This window comes from Hoplias malabaricus, chromosome Y, assembly GCF_029633855.1.
Source record: "Hoplias malabaricus isolate fHopMal1 chromosome Y, fHopMal1.hap1, whole genome shotgun sequence".
NCBI classification, from domain to species: Eukaryota; Metazoa; Chordata; class Actinopteri; order Characiformes; family Erythrinidae; genus Hoplias; species Hoplias malabaricus.
In genome coordinates this window covers 10,501,111-10,512,405 of record NC_089820.1, presented here as the reverse complement: position 1 = coordinate 10,512,405, position 11,295 = coordinate 10,501,111, and the positions used below count along the sequence as shown (strand labels likewise).

Here is an 11,295-nt window from a genome sequence, read left to right as displayed (position 1 = left end):
GTAACTTAGGGGAGACCACACCTGAGGTTTTTTGTCAGTTTGGATCAATTTTTTACAACAAGTCATTCTGATTTTGTCCTGTGTCTTACATAGAAAGTAGGCACTTCAGAATTGTCCTGCCTGCTTCTTTGAGTGTCTTCAATCACAGCACTCGACACATCTGTGCTTCTCCAATCACAGCGCTGGACATTAAACAGAGTAAATCAGACACAACAAGAGAACTGATTAAACTGTGGACAAAATGAGAACGCAGAAGAAAAAGAGGCAAAGCAAAAATGTGTGGGGTTGTGGCTAAGTGAACATGGAGGAGACAATAATATATAAAATGGTGCTATCGTATCATGCCACCATTAGGAACTAATCATGTTTCATATTTCTGCTCTGCCAGAATTGTTACTGTAAAACAAAAATGTCCAGGAGCAGCCACAAAGTGTTAAACAAAACGTGTATGCCTCAAACCTCTGTGTGAGTGAAGAGTAACCCTCTTTAAGCAGAATATCCTTAATGTAAGAGGGGTCCTACATATATTAGAACATGATTACTACAGCTATTTTCCCATTCACTTTCCAAAGGGACCATGATGATATGCAACAAGCGGAACATTACTGACATCACAGATTCCACAGTGTGACATCACCAGGTAAAGACACAGGTGAAGTTCAGTGTTCTCTGCTGCTGTGAATCATTCTGTGTCAAGAGAGAGGAGGATCAACACAAACATGGCTTTCCTTCTGAGATTCTGCTTCAGAGGGGACACCTCAGACACAGATAGTCCAGAGTTGGACACACTGAACAACAATGAAGAGAAGAACAAGGTGAGAAACAGAATTAAGAAGAAGAGGATGATAAAATGGTGGAAGAAGGAGCACTGTCGTGAAGAAAAAAATGGAGTTATCAGTGAGAGTCTGCAGGCCGCAGCTGGAGAACTGGAAGTGGAGTGTGTGTCCCTCACCTCAGAGACACCAGAGTGTAGTGGACACAAGGTCATCACTGAAGATGTCATCGCTAAGACAGAGAGCACCAGCCAAAAGGGTCACAGTGAGTGAATCAGTGGAAATCATGTAATGACCCAGCTATGTGACTATTAATTCTTGTTAGGATTTATCATCAAATCCTCACAGCAATGTCCCAGCATCTAGTGTAACATGTTCTCAGAAGATTAAAGTTAGTTTTACGGCAGCAAAGAGGAACACGCTCCTCATAAGAGTCCTTTAGTTCAGAGGAAACATTGGCCAAATGCAAGTGTCCACAATCTTTTGGCCATGTCGTGCATTTATTCATGTCTTAAACAGGACCCCAAGCTCTGGAGGTGACTCTACAACCCGAGACAGAGGACATGACCATCAAAGGGTTCCTGGACATTTACCTGGAGCTAGAAGACACTGTCAACAAAGCTTGGGGTAAGAACTGGACATCCACATGGCTACTATGGTAACTGTTGTATTGTTGATATGTTATTTCATAGTTGTTGCTAAATTCATGTCATGGTGTTTGAAATGTTTCCAAGTAAGCCTATCACTACAGATTAATGACTAGGGGGGTCTGGGGTATTTACCTCAGCAGCAAATTTCTTTGACGAGGTAAAATGGGGGGAACTAAGGGAACTTTTTATATTATAATATGGAATACAAAGCTGTGGCAAAGGTGCTGTTAAAAGCTAATGATGGAATCAAAGGTTGTTGATATGGTATTGTGACACTACCTCAGGTTGTTAAAGGGGACATATTATACCCCTTTTAAACAAGTTAGAAAAGGTCTATGGGCTGTACAAAACATATTCATGAAGTTCTTTGCGCAAAATCACTCTCACATAAAGAGACCTCACCAGCTCTATTCTTGCTAGTTTCAGTCCCTTTCAGAATGAGTAGTTTAAGAGCTCTGCCACATTGTTAAGTGGCAGGTACCAGGCTCTCCTGATGTACTTTACAGGTGTTAAGGTGCTGCTGGGCATGTGCTATGGTATCCATGAAATCAATGTTTATTTTTCCTGCAGGATTAATGAGGAGGAGAGCTGTGTCCAAGGCCAGATCCAAAGCCAAACACCATCTGATCCGGACAATGGTGTCCAAATTGATGGGAGCTCAGGAGCTGGGGGGTGCCTGCCTCAGCTTCAAACGAATCGGTGAGGACATGACATGAAGAACTGTGGTCAGAAAATAATAACTCAGTAAAACTGACACTTTTTTTTCTGATGTGACAGAGATAGAGACAATGGTCGCTGAAGACCATTTGAACACACACCTGGACCAGACTGAAGGCTCACTAGACACAGCTCTGGGTCAGTAAATCAACTTTCACACAGAGAATGCTACAACAAGAATAATGACTCTGTAAATCTGACGTTTATCTCTCCAAAAAGCAGGGAATGAGTCAGAGACAGGGATGGCGGAATCGGAGGCTGAAGCCATCCTGGGACATCAGGACACTGACCAGGGACAGGGTGAGTAATAAACTATCTAGATAACCTATCTAGTATCTAGAACATTTTTGGCAAAAGCAAGACCACCGTCCCAGCAAGTGGATGAGAGAATCATGAGAAGAACAGTAATTCAGTGTCTCCTTTGTTGAAGCAGGTGATGAGTTGAAAGAAGGGGAGACACTTAACACATCTTCCACTGGAGCTCAGGCGGACACCATCCAAGAGGTTTTGGACACTCTGCTGCTGGATGTAGAAGTGCAGTCTCTAGGTGAGTAAAATAATGCTAACCCCTGATCAGTATAAATGTTTTAGGGGAGACAGTTAGTGCCTGCAGGGATTGGGGGTATGAACAAGGGACTAATGATGAGTTTAAGGTCATTTCAGAGTTGTCAGTTCATGGGACAGTGCAGGAATGAAGATGATTTGGTCATTTGGTAAATGTTGGTGTTTATTTCTCTGTCAGCAGGACATAATCTGAAGTTGGAGAGTGCTCCAGCTGAGACTGAGGTCTCTGAGGAGCACCTTCACTTCATTGACACCGAACCCAGCACTTCCCGACTGGGTGAGTAACAGATTAAAATTTCTGATCCTGGACACAAACACAACCTACACATTCTTCAGTGCACCAATTTAAATCAGACCTCCATTTAACCCATGATTCTTCTTATTGCAGATGAAGACCTTGCCAGGCCAGAGCAGAGTGAGGTCAGCAACAATGACCAGCCCCTGGGTGAGTAGTAGAAACACACAGCACAGATCTGCAGAGCCATGTCTTCTGCATCTTTTCATAGCTCCACCCACCGTTAGCATTTATCATCTCTTCAATAAAAGTAGATCCAGAACTCCAGGGAGGATTTTCAGTTGTGAAAACAGCTGATGAATCTCTGTGTAAAATGATCAACAGTGAAATCCCTGGAAATCAATGACAAGATACTGAATCTGCCTCTTCTCATTTTAACAGATGAAAAGTATGAAATGGCCGATGGTCCGACCCCTGGCCACAACAAGAAAAAGAAAAAGAAAAGGAAAGGAACGAGGGTAAATTATCCAGAGGAAACCAGAGAGTGCACTCTGGGACAACAGGAGTCTAAAGAAGCTACAGCACTGCCAAGTGAGGTGACTCCACCTCAAGTGAATCCACCTCAAAAACCCTGTAGGCTGCACAGGAGGCCCAGGTGGAGACCACACCTTCCAACAATTAAGGAAGAGAGGTATGCTGTCTGCCTCCTGGAGATCATCAACAGACAGAAGAGAGAGCAGAGCAGACACACTGTACATCATACATCTGTACTCTGAGCTAAATAAATTAATAACTGCATTTAAAAAAGAGTGATGTTTGACCAAGCTGGGTGACTGACTAAACCACCACCAGACCATCAGGAACTGGCATTACCAGACCAGTTTAACACACACTGTATGAAACATCCAGTCGATGGTGTAACTTTGTCCAGCTCACACTGGTCTATATCCTCTCTTCATTAAAATCACCTGCAACACACACACACACACACACACAAAGTTCAGTTTGTGCTGCTTAACTTTGTGGCTAGGGGTGACAGAGTATTATAATATGACTTTCAAAACATGACTTTAAAAACAAGATTTTTAAAAAATCTAATTAATGTAATATAAGGTTCAAAGGTCATGTAATTGCTTTGGCTGCATCCTATCTCCTGAAATAGGTAACATTTGTAAAAAAAAAAAAAAAAAGAATTTTTTGAAAGATTGTGGGATGGATGTTAGAATTGAAATGTGGAGGGTACGGCTGAAGAAGTGTGGGTTCACTCAGCAAGGAGCAGGCAGGACTCAAAATAACTCATTCCATGATAATTTATTCTAACATAGCACACGTGATGACATCACGATAAGAGAGATACCAATAAAGAAAAGAAATAAAAACAGCAGGTTAGAACTAAACAGACCTAGTTTGTCCGTACTGCAGTCCCATCTACCTTCACTTGCTAATGTCGCCAAATCCCCCTCCTTTTAGTAACGTAGCCCCACCCTCTCTTAATTGGACTAATCCAACTCTGGCAAAGGGGTAACAAAGTTATTTACAGGAAGATATTTATTCCCTACAATATAACCAATAACTGATATCTCCAGCACATCTTATTCCGGCTTCACTGGTGAGTATTTATCTATGTACATAGTTAGTATTTTTACTTATTTGCTTTTTCCCTTTCACAGGTTCCCAAATCCAGCTCTTCCCTCCCCCTCTCTACACCTCACCGTGGGCCCTTCGGCTAGCACCAAGAGAGACAGGAAATTCACCGCCACTCCCCTGGGAACAGGACCTAAAGCACAAGGTAAGTAATAATACTGGCATACATTCCTTAATGTATATTCCAGTCTTGGTGATGGGGCCACTTCACTGACCTCATCACAGAGATGTTCTTCTCCTCTCCTCTGTTGGGTCTTCTCTTCTCCTCTGTATTTATTGTATTGTTTTCTTACTGGGCTCCAAGGTTCAGTCCTCTCCTTGAGTCACTGGGTTTGTTCAGGGTTCTCCAGCTTCCAAAAACACAATGCTAGCTATATTGGCTGTGTGTACTTGTCAATAGGTGGGAGTGTGTGTGTATGTGTGTGTGTGTGTGTGATTTACAGAGTGTGTGATACCTTTTGATGGACTAGCACCTCGTCCTGGGTGTGTGTTCCTGCTTTGCATTCAGAGATTAAGGGGTAGGCTCTTTGGACCCCAGATAAGGATGAAGTTAAAGAATATGTATACATAAATAAGTGAATAAATGAGGAATAAATAAGGGAATAAATGAATAACTATTAATTTTCTTATGCAGAACAAGTCTTTCAGTTATTTCATTTGTAGGCAATGGCATGTGTATAGTCTAATTACTATTCCACATTAAACAAGAAGACGACATTCAGGTAACTGAGGTATTGGACAGAATTAAAGAGGTGCTCTTAGCATGCCAGAAGCAGGCAGGTGTTGCTCAAGGTGTTAGGAGATTAAATGAGCAATCAGTAATTTTCTCGAATTATTTTTTTTTTCCATGTTCTGAAGCATCCAATATATTGACACCTAGTGGCCTAAATGTAGCAGAGACTCTGTATTAAACCTACCTTGTGTCAACACCATGTACATAGGGAACCTGTTCTATGGAGAATTTACTGGTTCATTCAGGGACTACAAAAAATTGACAAGGCATTTCATGAACATGACCCTTTATAGAACAAGTGTACAATATTAATAATAATAATAATAATATATACAACAAAATTAATAAAGTTAACTTTCATAAACATTGCTTACTTTGAGTTACATTCCCAATATTAGGCTGAACCACCTTTACCAGAGAAACTGCAATGAAGAATTCATATGTTGGATTAATTTGCAAAGGTTTCCAGTCTTTTTAATCAGTAATTCTGATAATAAAGATTATTGAAAATTTAGCTTGCTCTACTTTTTTGAGTAGGTTTTATAACTACAGAAACTGATTACTAAGGCTAGATAAGAATATCAGTAATTATGAAAATGTGGCACAGTCCTTTTATCCTATAATAACACATTTAGATGTCCCTGATATTTTTTCACCCAAGTCCCCAGTTTGCTCCCAAGGTCTGGTTTCATGTAGGAGTTGTGTAGACCAGTAGGTTCAATATGCAGACCAGATTCCACTGGCTAAAATACATGGAACATAACTGCACAGAGAAAACCTAGAGAAACTAAGGTTGGAGTGCAATCCCGCTCTTGAGTTTTCTTGTGGTGTTTCATAAATCAGGCTTTCTGAGTTAGATAACTTGAGCCTGTTCAGTAGGTGTATGTACTTTCCTTTAAATGAAAGCTAGTTATATGGAGCTTTTCAATAGAGCTCAAAGCACTTTACCTTTTTTTGGGACACAAGGAGTCACCTCAAACACAACCAGTAAGCTGCATCCACTTGGATGATATGATGACATCCATTCTGTGCCAGTAAGGATTAAGATATCAAACAGCTCGGCATTGGGCATGGTGACATTAGGATCCTGTGCAGCCACTTCAAAAACATCCTATATTATTTCCTGCGTATCTACAAAGACTTAACTACAAGTTGTGTGTGCAAAATTAAAGGTTATTGAAAAAGAAAAAGGTCTGAACATAAAGGATGGAACTCTACAGTACCTGTATTTCATGTTATTTAAAGCATGTCTTTTTTTACTGATAAGGTGCTCCATGTATTTATGGTTTTAGCTTATAGCATTCCAGCATTTACAGCCACTTCATTTTGAGTGAACATTTTAATGATGAGGTTCCATCCAGCATGGGCTACAGCTCTGCAATTTTTTCCAGATGTTTGCTTTTTCAGATTTGCTTTTTCCACTCATCAAATGTCATATATTTTCAGGCTGTATTTTTTCATCAGATGGTGAGCTGTGTGTGTGGCGTGATATATATATATATATATATTCCATCTCTTGCTCTGCATGTTTGCTCCCTTTGACCCTGTTTGGCAATGGTCAGGATCCCCACAGAGTAGCTATGATTTAGGTGGCGGATCAGACACAGCAGTGCCGCTGGAGTTTTTAAACACTGTCTATTTACTGTCCACTTTATTAGACACAAGTACCTAGTTGGCCCACCTTGTAGATGTAAAGTCAGAGACATTAGCTGATCTGTTGCTGCACAGTTTGTGGTTTTGGTTTTAGCCTAGTCCCTCATCACCTTTTTCTTCGGTGGATTATTCTCAGTCCAGCAGTGACAGCAGAGGGATTTAAAAACTCGAACAACCCTGCTGTGTCTGATCCACTCATATCAGTGCAAAAGCACATCAGTGTCACTGCAGCACTGAGAATGATCAATCATACTTGCTCTGTGGGAGGCTAGCAATTTATGTAGAGAAATAGGTGGACTACTATGGAAAGAGATTAGTCATTTTTAAGTATTTTGAGACTAATCTCTCTTCATAGATTACAGTCAGTGGAGCTGAGAGAATGGACAGTGAGCACAGAAACAAGGAGATGGTCATAATGTTATGGTCGATCAGTGTATATAAAAATAACCTGTACATTTGCCTTGTCTCTTCAGTGCATACTGAAGTTCTGGAATCTTGAAGTTCTGGGTGCTGAAATGCTGGACATATTGGTAATGAGACAAACCTGTATGTGTTCATTCATTTGCAGGGCTGGTAGGCGTATATTTGACAGAAGATGTCAAACACCTTCAGGATGTCTCCATGGAGAAAATGAGTCTTTCACCTGCATGTCTGCAGGCCTGGATTAACCTTTTCCTGTGACTTAGGTAAGCGGGCAATTTTAGTTTCATCTTCTGCATCAGCCCCTTACTGATGTTTCCCACTCATACGTGCCCAGACACCAACCCCCCAACACACACACACACACATACACGCACCCCTTAATGACTCATGTTCTTCAGTGTACATATTAGGAAATATTTTACAACAGCTACAAGCTAACACCTTGTGGATCCAACGTAATCAGTACAATCTCAGAACGCAGCCCAACATGCAAAGTTTGTTTGTTAATTTAAACTAAATTTCTCCCCAAATTAGTCATCACCAATTAAAACTGTTTTACCAATTAAGACTCCACAATGGAATACACTCTCTTACAAATAAGTTTATGGACATTTGCTCTTAGTGTACTCTGGAAATAAGAGTATGCTTTCAGTTTACTTTTCATGTACGTATTGGTGATATACCAAACACAATTATACTTAAGTACAGTATTGTGGTGGTGCCAAGTATGTAAGGAGCTCATGGGTGAGCTCCCAGCATGCTTAGTGGCTGCCCTTTCTGTTTTTGTGGGGTTATTTTGGGGAATAGTTTTTGATTTTTGGGGTTTGAGTATTTGTTTATTACATGTGTATGTGGACTTGGTGTGTAGTGAGATGTGTTGTTGTGTGGGGTTTCACCATCCTTAAGAAGGGACTTTTCAGACATGTGGCAACCCTGCATCTCACTGCACAGCAAACCCAAATTGCTGTTTATTTCCTTGCTTTCCTTTTATTACCCTTATAAGTGTTTTAAACAAAGGTAATTCGAAGGCAGCAATGGCAAAGTCTCATTTTCCTATCTCTGTCACTACCAGGTTTGGGCTATTGCCGATTTGGTCTGTGAATGAGCAGAACACCATGCTTGTGTACACTTTGATGATAGCAGACATCCCAAGTCTCCTGGAAGATATACCCACATATAAGCATTTCTCCCAGTGTCTGCGTGGGTTTCCTCCGGGGTCTCTGGTTCCCTCCCACAGTCAAAAAAACATGGATAATAATAATAATAATATTCATTATTGTATTTAGATAGGGTGAAATGCGAAAGGAAAGTCTCAAAATCCAAAAACCCGCGAGAGGAAATGAACAAATGCACGTCACGGAAAACACGTGAGTGACTTGATCCACAAACGCAGATTCTTCATTTAACAAATAAATTTTAAATTCACATTTTTTAATTCTCATATTTTCACATAAAATTGTTATATATCTGTGAAAACCAAAAACATGTATTTATGAATGTAACTATTTTTTCAAATTGCAGACTGTGAGACACAGATTGGGTGAAACATATTTGTGACTTGTGTTTAATTTGTGGATTAACATTTACGCATTTGTAAGTATTTTGAGACTAATCTCTCTCCATACGTACTAGTTTACTGTAAGTATATATACACAGAACAAATGAGTTGCATGTAAAATTGTTGTTTATTCAAAGTTTAATGCTATTACACTTAAAATATACACAAAGTATACTTTTAACAATTCAAAATTAGGCCAATTTAGTCCCAAAAATAATGGAAATAATACTGGTACAATGATACTATATGAGAATATTTACAAATGTATTTAATAAACTTATCTTTAAGAATACTTTATATAAGGACAATCGCCAAGCTGGAGACTGAGGGCAAAGTCAGTTACTTGGACAGCCAACCATGCCTGAAGAACACTGAAAATTCCAATCTGTTATTCCAGGTAACAGACAACACAGCTGGATAGCACTGGGGTGAGTATACAAAGGGCCATTTTCTCCACCCACATAAAGTGAGGTGAATTTTGATTTCTTGGACTCCCGGCCTCAGATGGCACAGAATTTGTCTAAGATACCATTGATCTCTCAGTCATCAGGCCAATCTGTTGTTTGTTGATGTAGAAATGTGAAAAAGCAAAGCATAATAATTTTTTTATATAGTTTTTCTCCTGTCAAAGCAGGACTATTTTAGCGTGGGCTGGTATAGTACATTTTACAGTCACTGTGCTAATAATTTTTACAGAGACTGTGGTGGTATCCTCAAGGTATATGTTCATTACCTTTAATTATGGAACTGGATTGTACTGTATTTTATATTAATTGTTAAAGGCCACAGCCTAGTCCACATATACTAGGGTATTTAAAAAAACAGATAATTTCCTATTTAAAAAATATATATTTTCATATTTCTACATAAATGGCAGGTTACCTATGTCCTTCATTCATTCATTCATTGTCTGTAACTGTTTATCCAGTTCAGGGTCACCGTGGTCCAGAACCTACCCAGAATCACTGGGTGCAAGGCAGGAATGCACCTTGGAGGGGGTGCCAGTCCTTCACAGGGTGACACACACTCACCTATGGACGCTTTTTTGAGTTGCCAATCCACCTACCAACGTGTGTTGTTTTGGACCGTGGGAGGAAACCCATTCGGACATGAGGAGAACTCCTCACAGACAGTCGACCGGAGCAGGACTTTAACCCACAACCTCCAGGTCCCTGGAGTTGTGTGACTGCAACACTACCTGCTGCGCCACCATGAAATCATGAAATGCCTGTGTTCAAAACAACAAAACTGAAGATATCGTATGACACTCAGTCAGTTTACACAAGAAACCTCATAATCATGTCAGGAGCTGAAATGGTGACGCGTCATTAAACGCAAGCACCTTTACATTTAATTAACCAAAATAACTTGATAAATGAACAGGGCATTTGTAGACAATTTGTTCAAATTGCTATAAAGTCTGATTGAAGAGCAGTGCTGTTTGTAATGGAGATTCATAGTCTCATTAAAATATTGATCAACCCACTCACTCTCTGGTGGCTTTAATTGCTTGGAGATCTCGACTGTTTTTGTGTAAATTTAAAGAGAAAAGCTGTGGTGAACAGATCAGAAAGGCTGTAACAGTCTGTGTCCAGTGCTGTATACGGACGAATGAGCTGACTTTCTGTCAGAAAGGCATGTTTCACAAAAACACCTCCACACATAAATAAGAGATTATGATAAAATCTCAATAACTTTTAAAACATTTCTGTCTGAGAGACCAGTAAAACACAGTAATATTGAGCAGAGCTTGGCTAAACATGGCGTGAACAGTGTTAGATTCGTAATTATGTACACAAAAGAGACGTGGCGAAGTGTGTCCCAGTTCTACTCTCAGACCCATTCATCACTTTTTATTTTATTATGTGAACTGAATTTTTTAGAATCTATATTTTTTTACTCTGAATTTTTGGAATCTGATTTTTTTTAATGTGAATTTGTCCAATCTTAATATTTCACCACTTCAAATTTTCAAGATTATCATTCCATGCAAAAATAATTCAAATATAAAATATTCAGACAAATATAATAAAGATATTTAAAAATCAGATTCATATACTTATGTCATTGATTTAGCTCGATATGGCTCCCTCCTGTATTGATATGCTTTATCTCTATCTACCGTAGAATCTACAAGATCTATTCTTGAAAATCAAAATTGAAAAACGTATTTTCAAACACATTTAATTTTCTGGAATATGAAGGTAGCTAAAATTAATTGTATTTATTTATTTTGTGTGAACTAATATGTGACTTCTTTCATAGTCTGTTTTGTGGATTTTTGTGGATATTGAGTAACATAATTTTGGAAGTAGGACCACACCCAAACTTCTTAAGTACCCCAC

General features: G+C 39.4%; 1 protein-coding gene across 1 annotated transcript; it reads left to right on the top strand.

The window, feature by feature from the left end:
• The first annotated feature begins 719 nt into the window (after positions 1–719).
• On the top strand, positions 720–7,650 carry LOC136677930 (uncharacterized). The gene is made up of 11 exons (XM_066655649.1): positions 720–1,038; positions 1,293–1,400; positions 1,994–2,122; positions 2,201–2,278; positions 2,360–2,440; positions 2,574–2,687; positions 2,883–2,981; positions 3,093–3,149; positions 3,381–3,630; positions 4,610–4,728; positions 7,538–7,650. The coding sequence occupies exons 1-11, from the start codon at positions 720–722 to the stop codon at positions 7,648–7,650; spliced, it is 1,467 nt and encodes a 488-aa protein (XP_066511746.1).
• Positions 7,651–11,295: the final 3,645 nt, after the last annotated feature.

Excerpts from the sequence above, each read along its gene's own strand:
- LOC136677930 (XM_066655649.1), top strand. The coding sequence starts at position 720 with ATGGCTTTCCTTCTGAGATTCTGCTTCAGAGGGGACACCTCAGACACA. Across the intron at positions 1,401-1,993 it reads CACTGTCAACAAAGCTTGGG|GATTAATGAGGAGGAGAGCT; the intron begins GTAAGAACTGGA and ends TTTTTCCTGCAG. Across the intron at positions 2,123-2,200 it reads CCTCAGCTTCAAACGAATCG|AGATAGAGACAATGGTCGCT; the intron begins GTGAGGACATGA and ends CTGATGTGACAG.